At 43.1% G+C, this 20503-nt stretch overlaps 1 protein-coding gene across 1 annotated transcript in view; it reads left to right on the top strand.

Annotated features, from left to right (window-relative positions):
- The first annotated feature begins 265 nt into the window (after positions 1-265).
- The window catches only part of slc6a8 (solute carrier family 6 member 8), a 51239-nt gene continuing 31001 nt past the window's right edge, over positions 266-20503 (top strand). Inside the window, exons 1-5 of the mRNA XM_051071516.1 lie at positions 266-1490; positions 1531-1880; positions 14021-14152; positions 16794-17061; positions 19714-19846. Coding sequence (XP_050927473.1) covers positions 1547-1880; positions 14021-14152; positions 16794-17061; positions 19714-19846 — 867 coding nt within the window. The 5' untranslated portion in view covers positions 266-1490; positions 1531-1546. The remainder of the gene's footprint in view (positions 1491-1530; positions 1881-14020; positions 14153-16793; positions 17062-19713; positions 19847-20503) is intronic.

The raw sequence follows: 20503 nt of genomic DNA, 5'->3' as shown, positions 1-20503 counted from the left end.
GGGAGTAAATCTGCTATAGAATGAATCTGCTACAGAACCCGAACAGAACCAGAACCCGACAGAAGGACGGTCCCGACATCCTCCTAAACGACCTGAGTGTACGTCTGATCCACAGAGACTGAAAGAGCTGGAGAGAGAGAGAGAGAGAGAGAGAGAGAGAGAGAGAGAGAGAGAGAGAGAGAGAGACAGAGAGAGAGAGTGAGTTAGAGAGAGAGAGAGAGAGAGTGGGCGGGGGCTTTGACGTCACTCCGAGCAGCGGCTTCTCCTTTTAAAGCCGGTCGTCGGGTCGGACGGACAGACGGACCGTAGCAGGACTTTAAATACCTCGGAGCGTCTCTAACGGGACATTTGACAGCCGAGAGGACCGGGACGCGTTCAGGGTCCTATTTTATTTCCCCTCCGCCTCCTCCTCCCCTCTCTCACTCTCTCTCTCGCTCTTTCTCTTTCTTTTTGTCTCCTCCGTTTTCGGATGGAGCTGCAACAATTCCTCCACAGCTTGCGCCGCCCGCCCGCCGCTCTCCGCCGCCGGGACTGAAGCCGTGACGCGCCGCCGCTCGGTGATTTTTTTTTCTCGCTGAGAGAAGAAGAAGACTCATCATTTTGATTTTGTCGTCCTCTCCGTCCTCTCTGTCTTCCAGCAGGCCGCCGTCTCCTCCGTGACTCTCTGTTCCCATGCGATTCTTCAGACTCACATTCAAGTGTTTCGTGGATTGTTTTTGAAGGTCGCTGTCCGATCGTCGGTGTAATTCCCTTTATTTTTTATTTTCACGGTTTTTTTATTTTATCATTTCCTCTTATTATTTTTCCATTCGAGAAAGAAATGTCTCCCGATTATTCTTAGACCTTTTTGATTTTGTGTCTTTAAAAAAAAAAAAAAAACAAAAAAAAAAACTGAATTAACTGATCTGGATTCATAATAAATAAAAGAACAGATTCGGGATCAGCTGATCCACGACCCGCCCGCTGCTCTCCGAGAATAATAATCCTAATAATAATAATCTGATTTATTATTATAAGAGAAGAAGGAGACAGAGACTGAAGGCGGGAACAGCAGAGGTCTTAAAGCGGACTGGGACAGACCTGGACCTGCTGCTGACTGACTCATCTGTTCCTGACTGGAAGGTGAACACGGAACTGAATTTAGGACTAAAACCAGAAGAGAACTGAGTTTTTAAAGAGACAAAAAGACGTGAAATTAAAGGGGGAAGTGAAACCGACTGAGACTGGTTTGTTCCTGGGTTTTTTTTAAACTGGTGACCGGAAGTGGACAGGTGACAGGAAACACCTGAGAGAGGGTCATTAAAGGGAGAAAAGACTCAACAGCAAACAGTGCAGACTGCTCCTTTACTGACTGGTTTGATACTGGTTTAGAGTCTAAAACGACCAGGGTTTGTAGAACCAGAACTGAAAGACCACTTACTGACTGGTCCCTGACTGGTCCCTGACTGGTTCCTGGTCCCTCACTGGTCCCTGACTGGTTCCTGACTGGTCCCTGACTGGTTTCTGGTCCCTGACTGGTCCCTGACTGGTTCCTGACTGGTTCGTGATGGAGAAACAGGCCCTTCCAGCCTCCTCCTGCTCCCTGGTCCTCCTGGAGGAGTCCAAGAAGAACCCCCTCCTCCTGTCTAACGGTGGCGGCGGTTACCCTCCCGCGGCTGCTAATGGCAGCCTTGTCCCCCTGTCGGCGGCGTCCGGCGGCAGCAGTGGAGCGTGTGCCGGTCCGGACAAGAAAGGAGGCGTGGTGACGGCGGCGGGTCCAGGATACCCAGAGCGGGAGACGTGGACCCGGCAGATGGACTTCATCATGTCCTGCGTCGGCTTCGCTGTGGGACTCGGGAACGTGTGGCGGTTTCCGTACCTGTGCTACAAGAATGGAGGAGGTGAGGCCAACACACACACACACACACACACACACACACACACACACACACACACACACACACACACACACACACCTGGAGAGAGCAGGTGTACAGAGCTGAGGCCACACCCCTCCCAAAGCCAGCCTCTCATTGGTTCCCTCCTCTTCCTCAGGAAGGACTGTTTGTAATGATGTGTTCAGGTCAAATAATTAGAGTAGGAAAAGTCTTTTTACTGCTGATGAATCAAACATGAAAACACCGATCTCACAGAATAAGTTATGTCCAGAAATCATCTCATCAGGTTCTGACGTAGCAGAGCTGTGAGGGTGAAGTTAACGTAGCTGGTGTCTGTAGAACTTTAACCAGCGAACAGTTTATTGTTGTGAAAAACAAACGAACCAGAGACGTGTCGGTGACGTCTGAACACAAAGACATCGTCAGAGATGTTTTTGACTTTTGCTGTGAAATAAGAAAAATGTGTTGATGATGGTTTGACGTTTGTTATTGATCAGATTGACAGCAGCTGAATCAGCTGATCAGTGTGTGTTTGTGTGTGTGTGTGTTTCTGTAACATCTTTGGAACCTTTTCCAGTATAAACACCAACCTTGTTGGGACCAGTTGCTCTTGTGGGGACCAAAACCTGGTCCTGCTTACGGGGACCTTTTCTAGGACAAACACTGACCTTGTTGGGACCAGCAGTGGTCATTTCTGAGGTGTGATAAGGTTAGAGTCAGGCTGTCCACGATGAAACTGTCTTTATATCCTGGACGTGTTTTAACGCTCCAGCCTCTGACTGATCTTGTGTCCGTCTGTAAAAAGCTTCCTGACACATCCTGTATCTTTGTGTGTCCACTTCCTGTTCTCTACCCTTATTTTCTCAGTAACTCCCTCTCTGTATTCACTTTCATTTACACCGTGATTCCTCCCTCTGTGTCTGTCTGTCTCCTGTTTCTAATCTGATCTATTAAATCTGTAGGAATATTTTTATTTCATTCCATATCAGTTTCTTCATATATCTGCTTTATATAACCTCCTGTCTTTATATATCTGACTCTAGCTGAAACTGAATTAAAAATTAAGTTTTTATCTTCTCCTCGTCAGACTGGACCTGATTTTCCTAGAAAATAACACGAGTCACTCAGGATTAATGATGTGTGAATGGGTGAATGTGACCTGTAGTTTAAAGCTCTGTATAAGTGCAGCGCAGTCTGTTTTACCATTTACGACACACACGTGTGAATATTTAACATGGAGAAAACATGTCTCTGCAGTTTTAATCATTAAGCCTGTTTTCTGTTTGGTAGCTGATTATTTTCTCTGTGACTCATCGTTCACTGACTCACCACAGACAGAAAAACAAAAACTCTTTCACAAGAAAAAACAGAAATTAGTTATTTATTTATTTGTGTCTGCATCATCTCTTAGTTTTTCACAGAGAGTTTTTAAAGACAAATACTGGACACTCCACTTTTTAAACTTTTTAACCTCCCAGAAATGTTCAATCATCCTGGATCTGTAAACCAGCAGGAACCGTCTCTGCTAAACACTGAGTTAAAATTTTATATATGTTGTTTTTCTCTTTAATACTGTACGGATTAAACTGTTACGCTGCTTTCAGATTTTGAGTTGGTGAGACCAGGGTCTGCTAACAGGTCTATGACAACGTCAGTGTTTTCACATCATGTGATTGGATGGTCAGAGCTAGCTTACTGCATATATAGCTACTAGCACAAGCTAAAACATGTTAACATAGATTTAACAGCTGTTTGTTCAGCTCACACTGACTGAAGGAGGAGGAAGAGTTCAGAGACTCTGTAGAGGTTTATCTCTGAGTCTCAGTTCAACAATAAGTCCTTTTCTATTGTTATGGAGGCTAACACTGAAAGTCAAGTTTTAATTCTCTTCAGGGCCGAGAATGTCCGCGCAGCAGAAACTGTTTTTTATTTATCTACAAATAATCAGCAGTTTCAGTGAGTGAAATATATTTGACCTGTATTTTATTGCTTTTGTCATTTTAATATTGAAGCTTCTGCAGCAGATGATGTGTGGAGCAGCTGTGGCTGCAGTGTTTGGAGACCTGTTGAACTGGGTTTTTATAGCATTGCTTCAGTAACAGTATTTATTCAGACCTGTTTCTGTGGTTTCTGTAGCCGTCGCTTCATAATGACAGTGTTCAGAGGTGGGTTCATTCAGGTAGGACACCTGTGAAGGTCCAGGTGTGAAATTCACAGCCCTCCATTGCTGTAACACAAAATGATGCAGAGTTACAGCTGTTACAGATCTGATGGAGACTCTGAACCAGTTTTTAATATCAGTCTTTTCTCTGCAGCTGTTGAAGCAGCATGAGATCGTTTAATGTTTGGATTGTGACCAAAGAGCCAGGAGGGGAAGAGGAAGATGTTTATCCTGCAGACTTACTGATATTTTAACCACAGAGAGAGATCTCACTGTTCCAGTCTCACAGCATCAGGACGGTTCAGAAGTTTAACAGCACCTGTAACCTGGTTTAAATATCACAGGAATCTGTAAACTCTGTTTTCTGGTCTATAGTCTGGTGAGAAAATACCCACAGACCTCATCTGATCAGTCGTCAGTAAGAATATCTGCTGCTTCTATTGATCAACTGACTGAAGAAAGTTTCTGATATAATCAGTTCGAAAATGTCTCATGATTACAGATGAACTGATTAACTGACATTTTTTAGGGAAATATTTCTGCTTCTGTTTCTGCTTCTCTGACGCGATGATTTCTGTCTCAGAGACTTTCATCTCTACTTTCTGACATTTTATGGACTAAACTTTCAACTAAAGTTGAAATGTTTTGTGTAAAACCCCGGAGGATAGGAGGAGGAGGAGGAGGAGGAGGAGGAGGAGGAGTCGTCGTCTCAGCAGGACTCTTCATCACGTCTCTGTCTCCTTTGAAACTAAACTTTTACCAGCGGAGACAAACTGCTGCGAGAGAGAGAAAGAGATGTTTCTTCTCACCTGAAAAGGTCTGGTTCACACAGTCAGCCAGTTTGAGCTGGACAGAGGAGGGAGGAGGAGGAGGAGAGGAGGGAAAGGTCTGGATGTTCACACAGAGAGGAGGAGGAGGAGGAGGAGGAGGAGGAGGAGGAGGAGGAGGTTAAATAACTGAGAATCCAGAGAAAAGGTTCAGTTCACACAGACACTGACGTCCTGTAACTCTGACTGTCAGTAAAGGTCACATCCTTCACTCTGATTCTTCTCACCTGATTTATCAAACAGGGACTGAAGCCAAACTCTCTCTTTAAAGGAACTTTTTTTTAAAGCCTTGAAGGCGTCAGACTGAAATATCTCCACCACTGTTGGACCAAATGTGACGACTCTGAACCTCTGACTTTACATGTAGCGTAGCATGTTAGCATGTTAGCACTTCATGTTCCCTCGTCCCAAAGTTTCTGGTTAAATGTCTGAAATAAGGTCTGTGGTTTTAACACAAGCTCAAGACATTTTCACATCTTAATCTACGACATCTACTTTCTAAGAAGAAAGCCTTTTGTAGAACACCTGTTTACTGGTGATACAGGTGCGTTGATCATCTGTAACGTTTTAGTCTCATCATCAGGACTGACCTGACAGATAAAGACTGATCCAGTGTTTACATTAAGACAGGAAGGAGCAGGAGGAGTTTGTTCCTGGAGGTTAAGAGGGTCCTTGTGTGAGGAGTTACAGATGAGATACAGATCACATGTTCAGTGACTCAACATTGTCCTGGAGGTGCGTTCAAGGACGGTGCGACATCTGAGAAGACACGAGAGTCTCAGTCTCCAGATTTACACGACCTGTTACCCACAATCCTCAGCGTGTCTGTCTGATTCTCTGACATCAGGTCTCACTTCTCCTCCTTTTTCATCAGGTAACTTGTAAATCCCACGTCAGAGCATCCTTGAACGCAACAGCAGGGATGGGTTGTTAAACAGTCAGTGTGACCTCTGACCTCTGACCTCCGTGTGTGATGGTTAATAATTTCCTGTTCTAGAGAGATTTATGATGCAGTTTGTCTCAGATGACACCTGTTCACACCTGTTCACCTGCTGCAGGTCCGACTGATGACATCACAGCCTCTGCTCTCCTTCTTTTCTTTTACAATCGATCGTCTTGTTTCTGTTCTGATCTTCGTAGCCTTCACTGACCTCAGGATTTCTCTGTTCTCTCTCCTCTCTGTCGTTAATATTTTTCTCACTTTAACCTTTGGTTTAAATTCTTCATTGAATCACATGACGTCTTATTTCTGCTCATTTCGCTGCTTCAGCAGAAACTAATCTTCCTTCCTCCCTTAAATCTGTCTGTCTTTCCTTCTGCCTTCTCTTTCTTCCTTCTGTCTTTTCTCCTTTCCTTCCTCCCTTCTGTCCTTTTGTCCTACTTTGCATCCTCCCTCCATTTCCTCCTTTTTTTCTTCTATCCTTCATTCCTTCTGTGCATCCTTCCTTTCTTTCTTCTGTCTTCTTTTCCTCCTGAATGTCCTTTTTTGCATCCTCCCCTCCTCCTTTACTTTTGTCTTCCCTTCCCTCCATCCTCCTCTCCTTCCTCCTCTCCTTCCTCCTCTCCTTCCTCCTCTCCTTCCTCAGATTTATTTTCCTGCAGAGTCTGTGTGTCCTTGGCAGAGTGACTGCCCCCCCCCCCCCGGGTTATAAATGACCTGCACTCGTTCTCTCTCCGTCCTCGATGAACAGAACTCTCTGTCTGTCTCTGTCTGTTCTTCTGTCTCAGTGAGGACACTCTGTTCACTCCTCCGCTCGTCAGCGTTTCAGGTCCAGGTTCAGGTTCAGGTTCAGGTTCAGGTCCAGGTCCAGGTTCAGGTTCAGGTTCAGGTTCAGGTTCAGGTCCAGATGAGACTTTGACGTGGTCAGACTGGGCCTTGAAATGTCTGATCAGAGGTGATCAGGTGTCGAAGGCTCTGATTGGTTGAAGGGTCAGCTCAGGTGTTCCTGCTCTGCTGCATGGTGATGAACCTTCACTCAGGGATCAGGGGTCAAAGGTCGGGGCTGTAGTTAGAGTCGATGGTCATTGGCTCAGAGCTGTTGTTAGAGTCGGGGTCAAAGGTCAACAGACAGTTACAGAGTGTGTGTTGATTGGCTGCCAAGTGTGACATCATCATCCCTCTCACCACGTGGCTCAGAGATTAACAGGAGAGTCTGTAATCTCTTAATCCTGTTCACAGACCTCACTGCTCCTCCTCCTCCTCTCCTCCTCCTCCTCTCCTCTCCCCTCTCCTCCTCCTCCTCTCTCCTCCTCTCCTCCTCCTCCTCTCTCCTCCTCTCCTCCTCTCCTCTCCTCCTCTCCTCCTCTCCTCTCCCCTCTCCTCCTCTCTCCTCCTCTCCTCCCTTCCTCTCCTCTCCTCCTCCTCCTCTCCTCCTCTCCTCTCCTCTCCTCCTCCTCTCCTCCTCCTCCTCTCCTCCTCCTCTCCTCTCCTCCTCTCCTCCCCTCCTCTCCTCCTCCTCTCCTCCTCCTCCTCTCCTCCTCCTCCTCTCTCCTCCTCTCCTCCTCTCCTCTCCTCCTCTCCTCCTCTCCTCTCCCCTCTCCTCCTCTCTCCTCCTCTCCTCCCTTCCTCTCCTCTCCTCCTCCTCCTCTCCTCCTCTCCTCTCCTCTCCTCTCCTCCTCTCCTCTCCCCTCTCCTCCTCTCTCCTCCTCTCCCCTCCTCTCCTCTCCTCCCCTCCTCTCCTTCTTGAGGAGGTGTCAGTGGTCCTTGAGGGGAAGCTGGTGAAACTGTGTTGTTCAGCTCAGATGGTGAAGTCATGTGACTGTGGCGAGGTTCAGACAGTTTCTGTGGTCGTTCTGTCTCAAAGTGTTTCTGTTTCCTCTTTGGTCAGTTTCTGTTTCAGCTCCTCGTCTGTTTATTATCTCCCTCTGTGCTTTATTGACTCGAGTCCCTCGGGTCGTCCTGACCGTCGTTTCATCAGTCTTATGTAACTGCTCCTGAACGCAGCACAACAAACTGTTTTTATTCAAAGTAAGAAAATGAAATAACGATAATGAAAGTTTCACTGAGCTGAGTTTATCTGCTCAGAGTCAAACAGAGGCTGAATATTAAATTAGATCACCTTTAAGTGGAGAGTTCAGAGCGTAGTTGTGTTTCATCGGTGCATTAAAGGAACAGTTCAAAACTTTGATTTTATGTTTGGTGTCTACATCAGGCTCAGTGCAGAGGACACACAGTGATGATGATAAATACATGTCCAGAGTTTAAAAGTACAATTAATATCTGTATTAAATAAATGTTAAGAAACTTTATTTAACGTGGGCAGATTTGTGTCCTTTGTGCTGAGCCAGCAAATATAATATCTGCATTCATACAGAAATAAATCAGATCAAAGTTCTTTAATAAGCTTATATAAATCCTGACGTGGATCAGATTATCGTTTAATGTCTGATAGAAATGATAATGAAGCAGTGTTCAGAGTTCGCTGACCTCAGCAGAGAAGTGCTGAGTCATGTTTAGCACAGGTGAGTTAATCAGCCTCTATTTACGGATGTGGGCCAGTTGATCTGCCAGGGGAGGCTAAACTCAGCTAAGCTACGTTAGCGTTTGGCAGAAAGTGTTTGTTTCGTTCCGTGAGGTTTTTGGCAGGTGGACAGAGAGAGAGAGGTGGAGGACATTTAACTGTACATCCAGTCTCTTCTGCTTTCTTTGTCTCCCTGTGTCTGAATTATTGATGATCCTCCGTCGATCTGATGAGCGATTGATGGTTTATTTGTTCTGTGGTGAAACACACCACCGTCTGCTTCTCTGTTTTCTATCATTGTAAACTGAATGTCTGTGAGGTTTTGTGTTTAAAGTTTAAAGGTTTGCTGCCATTAATTGACAATAAAAGTGCTGGTTAGTTGTTCAAAGTCATGATAAATTAAGGAGATTTCACTGATGAGAGTTCCAGTCCCTCAGTTGTTAAAACACATGTGTTTGTTAATTAAAGCTGGTTGGATCCAGAGCAGTGGAAGATGTCCTGGCTGATCCCAGGTCAGCTGGCATCAGATCTGAGTGAGTCACGTCGAGCCAATATGTTATGAACAGATCAGGACACTCCATCTCTGCCTCATCGTTTCATCTCAAACATCTGCATCTGTTCACCGCTAACAGAGCAGCTGAGGCTCATGGGAACAGGAAGTTCAGTGACAGGACGGTGATGGTGGTGGTGAAGCTGCTGCTCCGTCATTAGCTCTGTCACCGGTCCGTCAGCCTCTCAGTCTGTCAGTACTTAGCCCAGTGACTTACCCCGGATTAGCCAGCTTAGCTAGCTAACTGTAACGCTGCAGCTTAGCAGGCTAACTGCAACAGCCGCAGCTCTGTTTCTGTCTCACTTTCAGCTGGGAACAAACCACGTCTTTACATGTTAGCTGACACCACCCGACATGCTCCACCTGTCTCACCTGCTCCAGGTCCAGTCCTCACCCACGGCCTCTGTCCTGATAACTTTAACTCTCTGTTTCCTGCTGATTCTAAACACTGAAGTAAAGCAAAGACACCTGACTTCAGTAAACCACTGATCTGAAACTAGCTGGTAGTTTAATCACACTTTTATCTTTGACTGTCTTAGTCTCCAGGACTGAAGAAGACGCACACCGTCTTTGTCTCTGACTGTCAACATTGACTTGTTTGTCTCCCTGTGACTTCGTCCTCCTCTTCCCCAAAATGAAATTGAAGCCGAAGGGTTACAGTTTAGACACAGGTGTAGTTGTAGACGATGATGCACAGAGTCTGTACGACTGGACGACTTCAGAGGGGAATTTAAATCACTGTGGTTTTTGCTTGTAGCTGCAGTTTCTGATCTTAAAAGAGTCCCACAGTGATGATGTGTTTCTGTAGTCCTGCCTGAAGTTAGCTTTAACATGGTTCCAGAAAATAAACAGTGAGCAGCTAAAGTTTCTGATCCTTCAGGTTTAGTTGATCAGATCATCTTCACAGATGAACACCACTGTTCTGATGTTTGAAGTAAGAAGCTAATGTTAGGCTATAAACCAACTACACCACGGTCACATGACGTCAACGTCTCCACCACTAAGCTTCCAACTGGTCATTTCATTTAGCTCTGAGCTCTTCTACAAAAGCCTTTCTTCTTAGAAAGTTAGTGAGAGTTTGAAAGAGCGTGAGTAGAAACACAACGAGGCTGTAAAGGTGGACTGGTGAGTAGATGGGTTTTCATGTTAACGTCCCCGACAACCTCTGTAGTCTCATTTAGACACTCGTTAGCAACCGCCTTTTTTAAGACACGGAAAAGCTTCAAACATCAGGAGTGGGGGATTTACTGACCCATTTTATGTCGGAGAATAAAACCTGAAAATGTCTTGAGCTTGTGTTAAAACCACAGACCTTATTTCAGACATTTAACCAGAAACACACTGACAACAGGAAGAGCTAACATGCTAACATGCTAACTGACTTCCTGGTTTGAGGATCAGTGCTGCAGCTCTGTGTTGGCCTGTATGAACAGATCACTGGTTGGAGGATGACGTTCAGAGACTTTTTGTTTTCATGTTGCATCAGATGGAAATATTCTGAAACCATTGGAAACTTTGTTCAGTGGAATAAAGTTGTGTGTATTTGGATGTAACTGTGTGTGTGTGTGTGAACAGTTGGTGTGTATTTCAGTGTGTGTGCAGCTGACTGTGATGAGGCCACCGTATTCTGTAATCCCATCAACACTGAGTTACTGATGAGCTAACAGCATTAACTCTCTCTCTCTCTCTCTCTCTCTCTCTCTGTGTGTGTGTGTGTGTGTGTGTGTGTGTGTGTGAAGGGGATTTTTATTGAGCTGCTGACATGCCCCCTCCCCCTCCCCACATGTCTTTTCCTCTCTCTCTGCAGTCGTGACTCAGTTGCAGCTTGTGTGTCTTCATGCTAGGCTAACACTCCAGAATGCAGTGTGTGTGTGTGTGTGTGTGTGTGTGTCACAGCAGCATGCTAATGCTAACCTGCATAGCTCTACTCCAGCTTACATCATGGCTGACTGTGCCGTCATTCAGCCGTCATTCAGCCGGTGGTCGTGTCTCATCCATCAGCAGCTACACGAGCTGCTGCTGAAGTGTGTGTGTGTGTGTGTGTGTGCGTGTGTGTGTGCAGCCTCAAGGCTCCATTAATATCAAAGACACACAGAATACTGGATTCTGATTGGCTCCTGTGGCTCCATCCAGTGATATAATCAATCAGTTTTAATCAATCAGTTCAGGTTCGTCAGGTTTCACAGAGGTTTAGAAGAGTGGATTGTTGGGGTACGGTGGCCCAGAGAGATCAACAAACTGTAACTGTAGGAAACACAGTGCAGGTGTGTGTGTTTCACTCGACGAGGCTCAGAGGAGTGTGTCGTTGTCAGAGTTTGAGCCTCTCAGGTTATTGACGATTGACCATTTAACGATGGACGATCATGTGATTCATCGTGTTTAAATACGGACAATAACTGAAACTAATAAATAAAGACATTAAGTGGTTTCAGCTGTGGAGCAGTGGTTACTGTGGAGGCTCCTGACTGTGAACCTAAAGCTTGATAGAGGTGTGATCCAGGTGTGGAGCATGTGACAGTTACTCAGTGTGATACAGTGAATGAATGAATGAATGAAAACTCCTCTCCTGTTACGCTGAACTGGGACGAGAGACATGAATGAACAATTAGGAATGATGCCCCCTCTCTCTCTCTCTCTCCCTCTCTCTCTCTCTCTCTCTCTCTCTCTCTCTCCCTCTCTCTGTGTCTCTCTGTCTCTCTCTCCCTCTCTCTCTCTCTCTCTCTCGTATTGTAATTGTGTGTCCACAAACACACACTGGGGGGTAACTGGGTCATAGTGCCACTGGGAACTGGTATGAATGGAATCGTAGGGGGTTTGGGGGGGGGGGGGGGGGGGGGGGGGTGTACTGTTGCCAGCAGTTATATAACAGCGGCTGCCATTACACACTGAGCTATTATACAAGGACAGAGCTGACGTCCATTAGCATCAGTGTTATTGTTATTTAATGTTCTGATCATCGACCGGAGGATGTCACAGGAGCATGATGGGAAATCCTCCCCCTCTCTTTACATCTCATTTCTAACCTGTTTCCCTCACCCCCTGAAAAACCACACACCTCTGAAGTTAGTTTAAATACACAAGAATGAGACTGAAATAAATAAACATGATACAAAATCAGATAAAAGAACAAAGTCCAGACTGAAACAGAGACACATTCAAAGCTCTGGGTTAAAACTAGGGACCAATATTTGAAGAAATTTCTTTGATCGATCATCAGGAAAATGAATCAGTTACTGATTTATCATTATTTTTTATTCTGCTACAGGAAGTCAGTTTCTCCTCAGTGAAGAAATGATCCAACAAAGATCAGTGGCCTCATAAAGGCAGCGAGTCAGAGCAGCACATGAACAAACAGCAGTGAAAATCATTAGACACAACCTCACTGATACGAACACATCGATTAAACTCCGACACAGAGAAGATCTGATCAAACATCTGATGAACTTCCCTCTGTGTCTGATATCTGTCAGCTGCACCAACATCAGCTGTGACAGGACAACAAGGACATTTTATCAGCGTCCGTCCTCTCAGGTGTTTCTGACAGATCTCATAACCTGACACGAAACCATCACTGTGATCTAATTTTAACCCAGGGAGTTTTATTGTGTCTGTGAGTCTCTGTTTTCCTTATTTTCTTATTTCACCTGAACTCAGCAGGAAGCTGTGAGTCTCAGAAAGAAAGAGAGCATCTCTCTTCTCTTCTCTTCTCTTCTCTTCTCTTCTCTTCTCTTCTCTTCTCTTCTCTTCCTTTCATTCACGTCCTCGACTCTGTTCAGAGACTGGATTATATCTGACGGCGGAGGAGAGGATGGAGGAGAGGATGGAGGAGAGGATGGAGGAGAGGATGGAGGGATGGAGTCTCACTTCCTTCCCTCCTTCCTGTTCAGTTACATAAAGCTGTTGTCGTGATGCTGCTGAAATAAACATGAGACCCAAATAACACTGGGCTGTGATTTATTAAAGACGTTAAAGGACCAAACTGCAGTTTAACGCTGAGAATCCTGTTTTACTTCACGTCTGTGCAGAGAAATGATCCAATATAACATCATGATGTTCGAAAACTGCCCTCACTGCTACGTTCAAGGACACTCAGACATCTGAGGTTTGAAGATCGACAGCTGAAGAATGATGTATTTAATTCAGAAAAATGACCAGATTTACTGCAGAGAGAAGCAGATATTTATTCATGTCAGAGTCAGAACTTTATTTCTAATTTCTCCTGTTTTATATTTAATGACATGTTTTCTTTCTCTTCCTGCATTTTCATCTGCCGCTTAGTTTAGTTTAATTATTTGCACAAATCATAAAAAACAAAACATAAAACCAGGAATGAAAAATGAGATTGTGCAGTGAGATAAAAAAAAAAACAAAAACACAAAAAGGTGTAAGAAGAGATCTCATCTTCTGTTTCTTAAAGATGAAACAGAAAAATACAAATATAAAGTGAGTCCAGCTGAATGAGCCCAGTTCATTAAATCTGCTCCATAATCTGATGATGTTTATCCCACATTCAGTTAAACTGAAGTCTTCCTGCAGATGTTTCACATTAAAAGCCCAGCAGCAGCTGAAAGGGTGTAACCCCTCACAGGCTTTTAATGTGAAACAGCTGCAGGAAGTGACGGAAACTTAACCACAGTTTGTGTTGGAGTTGAAGCAGCTGTAAAAACGATCAGTTCATCTGTGAATGAAGTGAAAAACCAACGTGTTTAATTCAGTGTAATGTTTGTATCTGTGGATCGTCTCATGTTCAGCACGTAACTAATCCTGCAGCTTTGACAAAACTCAAGCAAAGAAGCAAAAGCACTCAAGCAAAACACAGAGAAATGTGTCCTCTCTCACCCAGTGTGACTCCCATTGTCACATGACTCACAGTTTGTGAATAAATCTCCTCCAAACACAGAGAGCGCTGACCCACAGTCCCATAGACTGCCATGTTAACCTGTTTCTTGTTAGAAACAGAGATGGAGGCTGTTTTAAAACTCTGACTAAAGACCTGTATTTTTCGAGCTGTTTGTTTGATGGGGCGTTTTAGTCGCATGAATCAAAGTAATTAGTGACGAGTGTGGCAGCCATGTTTTCTTTACGTCCATGTTTGATTTCTTCTGTGTGAGTTGTATTTTGACCCGGTCTCTGTCTGTCCTCAGGCGTCTTCCTCATCCCCTACCTGCTGTTCATCTTCGTCGGAGGAATCCCCATCTTCTTCCTGGAGATCGCCCTCGGACAGTTCATGAAGGCCGGCAGCATCAACGTGTGGAACATCGCTCCGCTGTTTAAAGGTGCAGATTCACAGCTTCAGCTTCTCCAGTTTATAATCTCCCCTAACTTCTACCATGAAGGACGACATCATTCATGTTTCAAACAGTTAGGAAATAAACTGATTTAAAAGAAGATATTTATCTGAGTTTAAAAACAAAACCTTTAAAAAAGAAGAAGAAACAGAGGAGGGATCGTTTCCTCAGGACAGGCCTCAGACAGTCTGATAAGGTGTTGGATATTTAAGTCTTGTTACAAAAAACAAGTTCACCACTTTTGCAAAAAACAACTCACAACAAACTTTATCACCTGCACTGGTCCTCATGTGAAATTAGAAATTCAAATTTAAATGCTGCAAGAAGAATTCAGATAAAAGTAGCAGAACAACAGAGTAAAAATACTCTGTTACAAGTAAGAGTCCTGCATTGAAAAATAAAAATACAAAAGTAATGACACATAAATTTACTGAAAGTATCAAAGTAAAAATGTGTCTCCTGTGAGAGATAAACAGTTATATTATCACTGATGTATTGATGTGGATAAATGTTACAGTTTGTCGAGGTGAAGCTTCTAAATACATCACCAGAAAAGATAAAGAAATATCAGACTCAAACTCTACAATGCCCACAGCAACATGATTATAATTTATAATAATATAATATAATTACAGAGAGTCAATGGAATTTACGACGATGCATCATATTATAGAAACATCAGTTTGATTTATAAAGTAACTGAGGCTGTTAAAAGTAAAATAAATACCTGTATGTAATGAATGAAATGAATAAATAAATTAAAAGCACAGTAAAACTGTAGTTGAGTATTAAAGTAAATATACTCAGTTACTTTCCAAACCATCAGACAACAGACACACTTTAAATCTTTAAAAAGTCAGGATTAAACCTGTCCTCCAGATTTTATTTTATGTTATTTATTTATTTTGGTGTCGTCCAAAACCCTCGACATCCCTGCCGCTGAAGTCACGTTGCCGCGGTAACAGACATAAATCCATGCAGTAAGCAGTTTAGGTGAGTTTGAGCGACACGTCAGTTCAGCAAACACACATTGAGCTTTCAGAGGAGGTTTATCTGGAGGTGATAATCTGTGATCCTGCTGTACGTGCCTGAGGACACGGCTGGAAAACTACCAGCAACACACACACACACACACACACAGACGTGTCGACTGTTTCCTTTATATCACTGTTTGCTTTACACTGTTTATCAGCAGTTTGATCTTTAACCACATGACTCTTTATGACAGATTAATTTACTCCACTTTCCTCTGACCTTTACACCTCAGGTGGTGTTGACTCAGCTCCACCTTCACATTCATACAAGTTGACACAGTTAGAGGCAGTGACACACCTGAGAATCCCACCTGTCACCAATCAATCAGTCAATCTGTGAAACTTTGCCAACTTTACAACCAGTTGACAAAACTTAGGATGTCAGTCAGATCAAACAGCAATAACAGAAAGACAGTGAAGATAATAAAAGATTGAAGATAAAAGATAAAAGCAATAAAAGTATAAAAATGAAATGCTGAAATCAGATAAACTGTTAACAGTGCAGCAGTTACATGTTGATAAAACTGAATCAATAATAATGGTGATTTGAACTCAGTGACTCGTCACTAAGTTCAGCTTCATCTCCTCGAGTCGAGCAACAAACCTGCCTAGGTAACACGTTGTTGTTGATCCCAACTGTACGCAACATTTCACTGTTTGCCCACAAACTAACCTCTGCTCCACTGCTGAGATCATTAGTTCATTGATGAAAATTGATCAGTTTGAATATTTTCTATCATTTTCTAACATTTTATTTCTCAGTTGATTATTAGTAAAAACACCAGATGTATTGATCGCACTGTTCACTTACTGTACAAGTCACTTACATACTCAGGACTGTAGATAGAACTGTTACAATCGTGCAATACTACTACTTACATATATATGGTACTACTATTTGTGTATTTTTGTAATATGTAGAGAACAAACGTCATTGAATAACTACAATAACAGTAAAATGCTTCAGTAAACTTAAGAACCGTGTCACTGTAAAGGTCAGTGTTGGGGATATAACATTTTTACAACTTATAACTTTACAGTGTTTTGAGATTCAGTCGTCTCAGTTTGGACCAGGTGTTAATCCTTAAACCAGACTTCGTTGTGACAACACGTTGGACCTCTGTCACCTCAGATCAAAATGTTCAGGTGTAATCAGATATCTCCTGCTGCTCATAAACTCATAACAGCAGATTTACACTTTTGACCCAGTTTACAAACAGGAAGTGGATCAGCTCGACTTCGCTGCTCCTGATTACTGTTTCTGTGTCACTCATGAATCAGTGAACTTGTCTCCACCAGCAGGAGTGTGAAGACAAATGATGACACAACACATACTGATGAAGAAACAACTGCAGAGTCCTTGCTCTGAATTACAGCCTCAAAAATAAAAAGGAGGAATCTGTCTATCTGTCCTTAAATTTTCTCCACAAAGGCTCATCCACCCAACTTCAAACTTAGCAGGTGTTTGGCCGACGACCACAGGAAGTGCAGTGTCTACTGGGAAGTTTTTTGGACCATCTTTTCCTGAAATTAACCAACTAAACTCTGACCTTATTCAGTCTGATCTCATGTCGTATTCTCCCCCTCTTCCACAGGTCTGGGCTACGCCTCCATGGTGATCGTGTTTTTCTGTAACACCTACTACATCATGGTGTTGGCCTGGGGTTTCTACTACTTGATCAAGTCTTTTAACTCCACCCTGCCCTGGTCCACCTGTGACAATGAATGGAACACACCCAGCTGCATCGAGATCTTCCACCACCAGGACTGTAAGAACGGCAGCCTCGCCAACGTCACCATCACCGGCAACTTGACCTGCGCCGAGCTGGCGAATGCCCGGTCGCCCATCATCGAGTTCTGGGAGTAAGTTCTGGTTCTGGTCCGTGGATTGTGTTGGGTGGGGTCACTGGGTCGTTTCTGAATCAGGTTGAGCTTGAGTTATCCTCTTGTTAAGCTGTAATGTCACGACTGACAAAAATCCTGTTCCCTGGTCCAACTTCTCTGAGTCTCTCCTGTTTTCCAGATGCTGCAGTGCTTTGTTAGGTTAGCTAGCTTCAGGTGCAGCATGATTAATATAGTTTTGAATAGTTGGCCCACACGTTGCTGTTGTTGCCAAAGTTATGTACTGAACATTTTCTATGTCAAGTTTTTGACCCCATTTCAGAGTAACAGACCAAACCACCTTTTGCATCATAGACAGGGAAACTGAAATTCAACAATACCCAGCTTCTTATTTGGATTTACTGGCGCAGACATGTTAATAAGAAAAACAAGTAAATCCACAGAACTTAAAAGACAAATTAATTTAAAAAAATCTCCAAAAAAATAACCACATCAGGGTTGTACCGTTGTGATTTACACTACCAAACAATCAAACAGAAACCAGACAGTAAGATAAAGGTGTATAATGAGCTCAAGATCCAAGTTTCCCATGTTTCCCCAAACTTTTATGGAGAAAACTCATAAAGAGATCATCAGCAATCATCAGCAGTCAGTCCAATCAACTGAACTGGTTTTCCCATATTGCAGCACTTAAACTCCATTAAACCCAGATAGATTCTCCAGTTTAAATACAGTTTCTCCAGGTGAACTGGGACAAAACTTTATTAAACCTTAGACCAGAACCGACTCAGAGATCAGAGGATGTTTTACTTCTGATGACTGAAACTGTCTTTTCAACAAATTTCAGCCAAAAACAGCCTGAACATGAACTGATGACTTATGATTTCAACATGTCATTTCCAGGAAGTAGAGCTAGAGTTACTTAACTTGGCTAACTGGTTTTCTGTGGTGAACGTGGGATCCTCCCAAATGAAGATGGGATTCAACCAAATGTTGTAAAAGTGGATGAAGTGTTTTGATGATTAATGTTGTGTGGATGTGTCTGAAACTGTCGTACCCTCTTCTGAAAAATGGAAATGATGTGTAGATGCTGCTGTATCATCACAGACTGAAGTTCAAATTTCAGTTTAACAGACTGAACATGTGACCCTCAGTTTTTATTGTTGTGGTTGTTGCAGGTTACGTTTGATCGTATGGGCTTAGTGGACCCAAGGGTTTAGGTTTGGAGGCCTGCTCTCTGAGGGTGAGGTCAGTCAGCCTCCCCATGTCGCCTCACCCTCTACATAACCTCTGTTACCCTGTGTTATGATGGTTAACAGACTCAGACCATGAAGAAGAATTTCAGAGGAAGTGAATTAGTCAGTGAGGTTGTGTCCAGATTCACTCCCTTGCTGACTCGGTCACTTCTCTCTCTCCCTACACAACAAACACTCACTTTTACTCAATAATCAGGAGCCAATTCAGATTTCAGAAACATGTCATTGTGTTGCTTCATCACTGGCAGCTGGAAATTTTACATCTTCACTTTGTCTGATTGTCAGTGAACATAGCACAGATTCTACTTTTATCCCTCAGTTGTGAATTTTTTGTCACTTCCTGTATAGCCTCCACTCAACTCACTTGTGTAACTCAATACAACCTCTCATAAATGAATGAATGAATGAATGAATGAATGAATGAATCAATGGAGCGTGTTCCTGGAGTTTACAGACAATCCAGCTCCACAGCAGCTGCTGCTTTAAGAGAATAATACGATTTTAACAAAGTGAAACATCTTTTACTGTGTGAGCCCAGAAAAAAAACTACAATTTGTTTGGAGAAATTACAAACATGGCCGCTCAGCTACTCACAGTAAACAGTGTTTAGTCCATTTTGTCCTGCTGTTATTACAGACATTAACCACACCTCTCTTCTGTCGAGTCGGATATTAGCTGAAATGAACAGTAAATGTTTAGTTTAGTAAATGTTTAATAGGAAATGATTTCGGACATAGTTTGGGCCTTTGGTTACCATAATGCTTGTTAGTCAGTCTGATTTTATGGGAACAAAAAATCTGGACTAAAACCTGCAGTTCAGTAGCTAATTCCACCTCTTCTATGTCTCTTCTATTAAGCCTCTGATACAGCTGTGTTTCTGGTGTAGATTAGGGGATATGTATCACAGTCAGTCGTCATTTCCCTGCAGCAGTGATGCTGTTGTCATCCTGGTGGGTGATTACCATAACGAGCAGTTAACGAGGTGTTAGGGTTCGTTAGGTGACACAGCTCATTAGTATTTGGAGTCTGGTGGAGTTTCTGATGTGTGATAGATTATTCTTCACCTGGGTCTTATTTTCCATGTTTCTGGGATGAGGACAAAACTCTACATTAAACCATGAACAGCTTCTGTAATGTGATTCAGTTCAATGGACGTCAAGTTCTTGTTTTTGTCTCTGACAGACTCAGATTGTTCTTCTCAGTGAAACATGATGACAGGATTCCTACAGAGACAGAGCTTTTTATTAAAGAGTCAGATCCTTTTAGTTTAACCAGAAACATCTCTATATATCTCTACCAGACTCCATTGACAAAAACAGGGATTTTACCGAGCAGAACACAGGAGCTGCTGGAATAAATCCGTCCAGTAGGGGAAGTGTGTGTGAATTTAAACATCCTCCCTTCTCTGTTTCTGCAGGAACAAGGTGCTGAACATCTCATCTGGTCTGGATGAACCTGGACAGTTTAACTGGGAGCTCATGCTGTGTCTAGTGGCCGTCTGGGTCCTGGTTTACTTCTGCGTCTGGAAGGGAGTCAAGTCCACTGGGAAGGTAACACACACACACACACACACACACACACACACACACACACACACACACACACACACACACACACTCTTCTTCTATCGTTTTACTTAAAGTCTGGTGAAAACTGGTGATTCGCAGCCGGACAGTTGAGGATCTGACCTTGTGGGGACCCTCTGGGGGGGGGGGTCCCCACAGCGTCATTTACACCAGAACACACATCCTGACGAACAGGTTCATTACAGTCAGTTACATAACACTGCTGAAGGTCAGAGGTCACCTGACTGCTGATCAATCATCAGAGAAAAGTCAAACTGAATCTGTTTCTGCTGAGCAATGATTTTATTACAACGGAGTAAAAATACTGCAGTGAAAATGTTGTTCAAGTAAAAGTCTTTGAGTATTATCAGCAGAATGTACTTAAAGTATTAAAGGTAAAAATACTCCACCCCTGTGACTGATCTACATTATATCATATATTTTGTAGCTGATGAACTTAGTTTTAAAAAAATCTGATTTATATACGATTGCAATAGATCATAATTATTTTCATTATGAATTAATGTGCTGATTATTTCCTCAGTTAATCAACATGTTTAAAATAATGAGAACCTGTTATTAAAAACCTCAAAAATTATTACAAATAAATTAAAATCATTAAAGGGAAAATCTTCACATTTA

The sequence above is a fragment of the Lates calcarifer genome, linkage group LG6, assembly GCF_001640805.2.
Source record: "Lates calcarifer isolate ASB-BC8 linkage group LG6, TLL_Latcal_v3, whole genome shotgun sequence".
Taxonomy (NCBI): Eukaryota; Metazoa; Chordata; class Actinopteri; family Centropomidae; genus Lates; species Lates calcarifer.
This window is presented reverse-complemented; position numbering and strand designations above follow the sequence as displayed.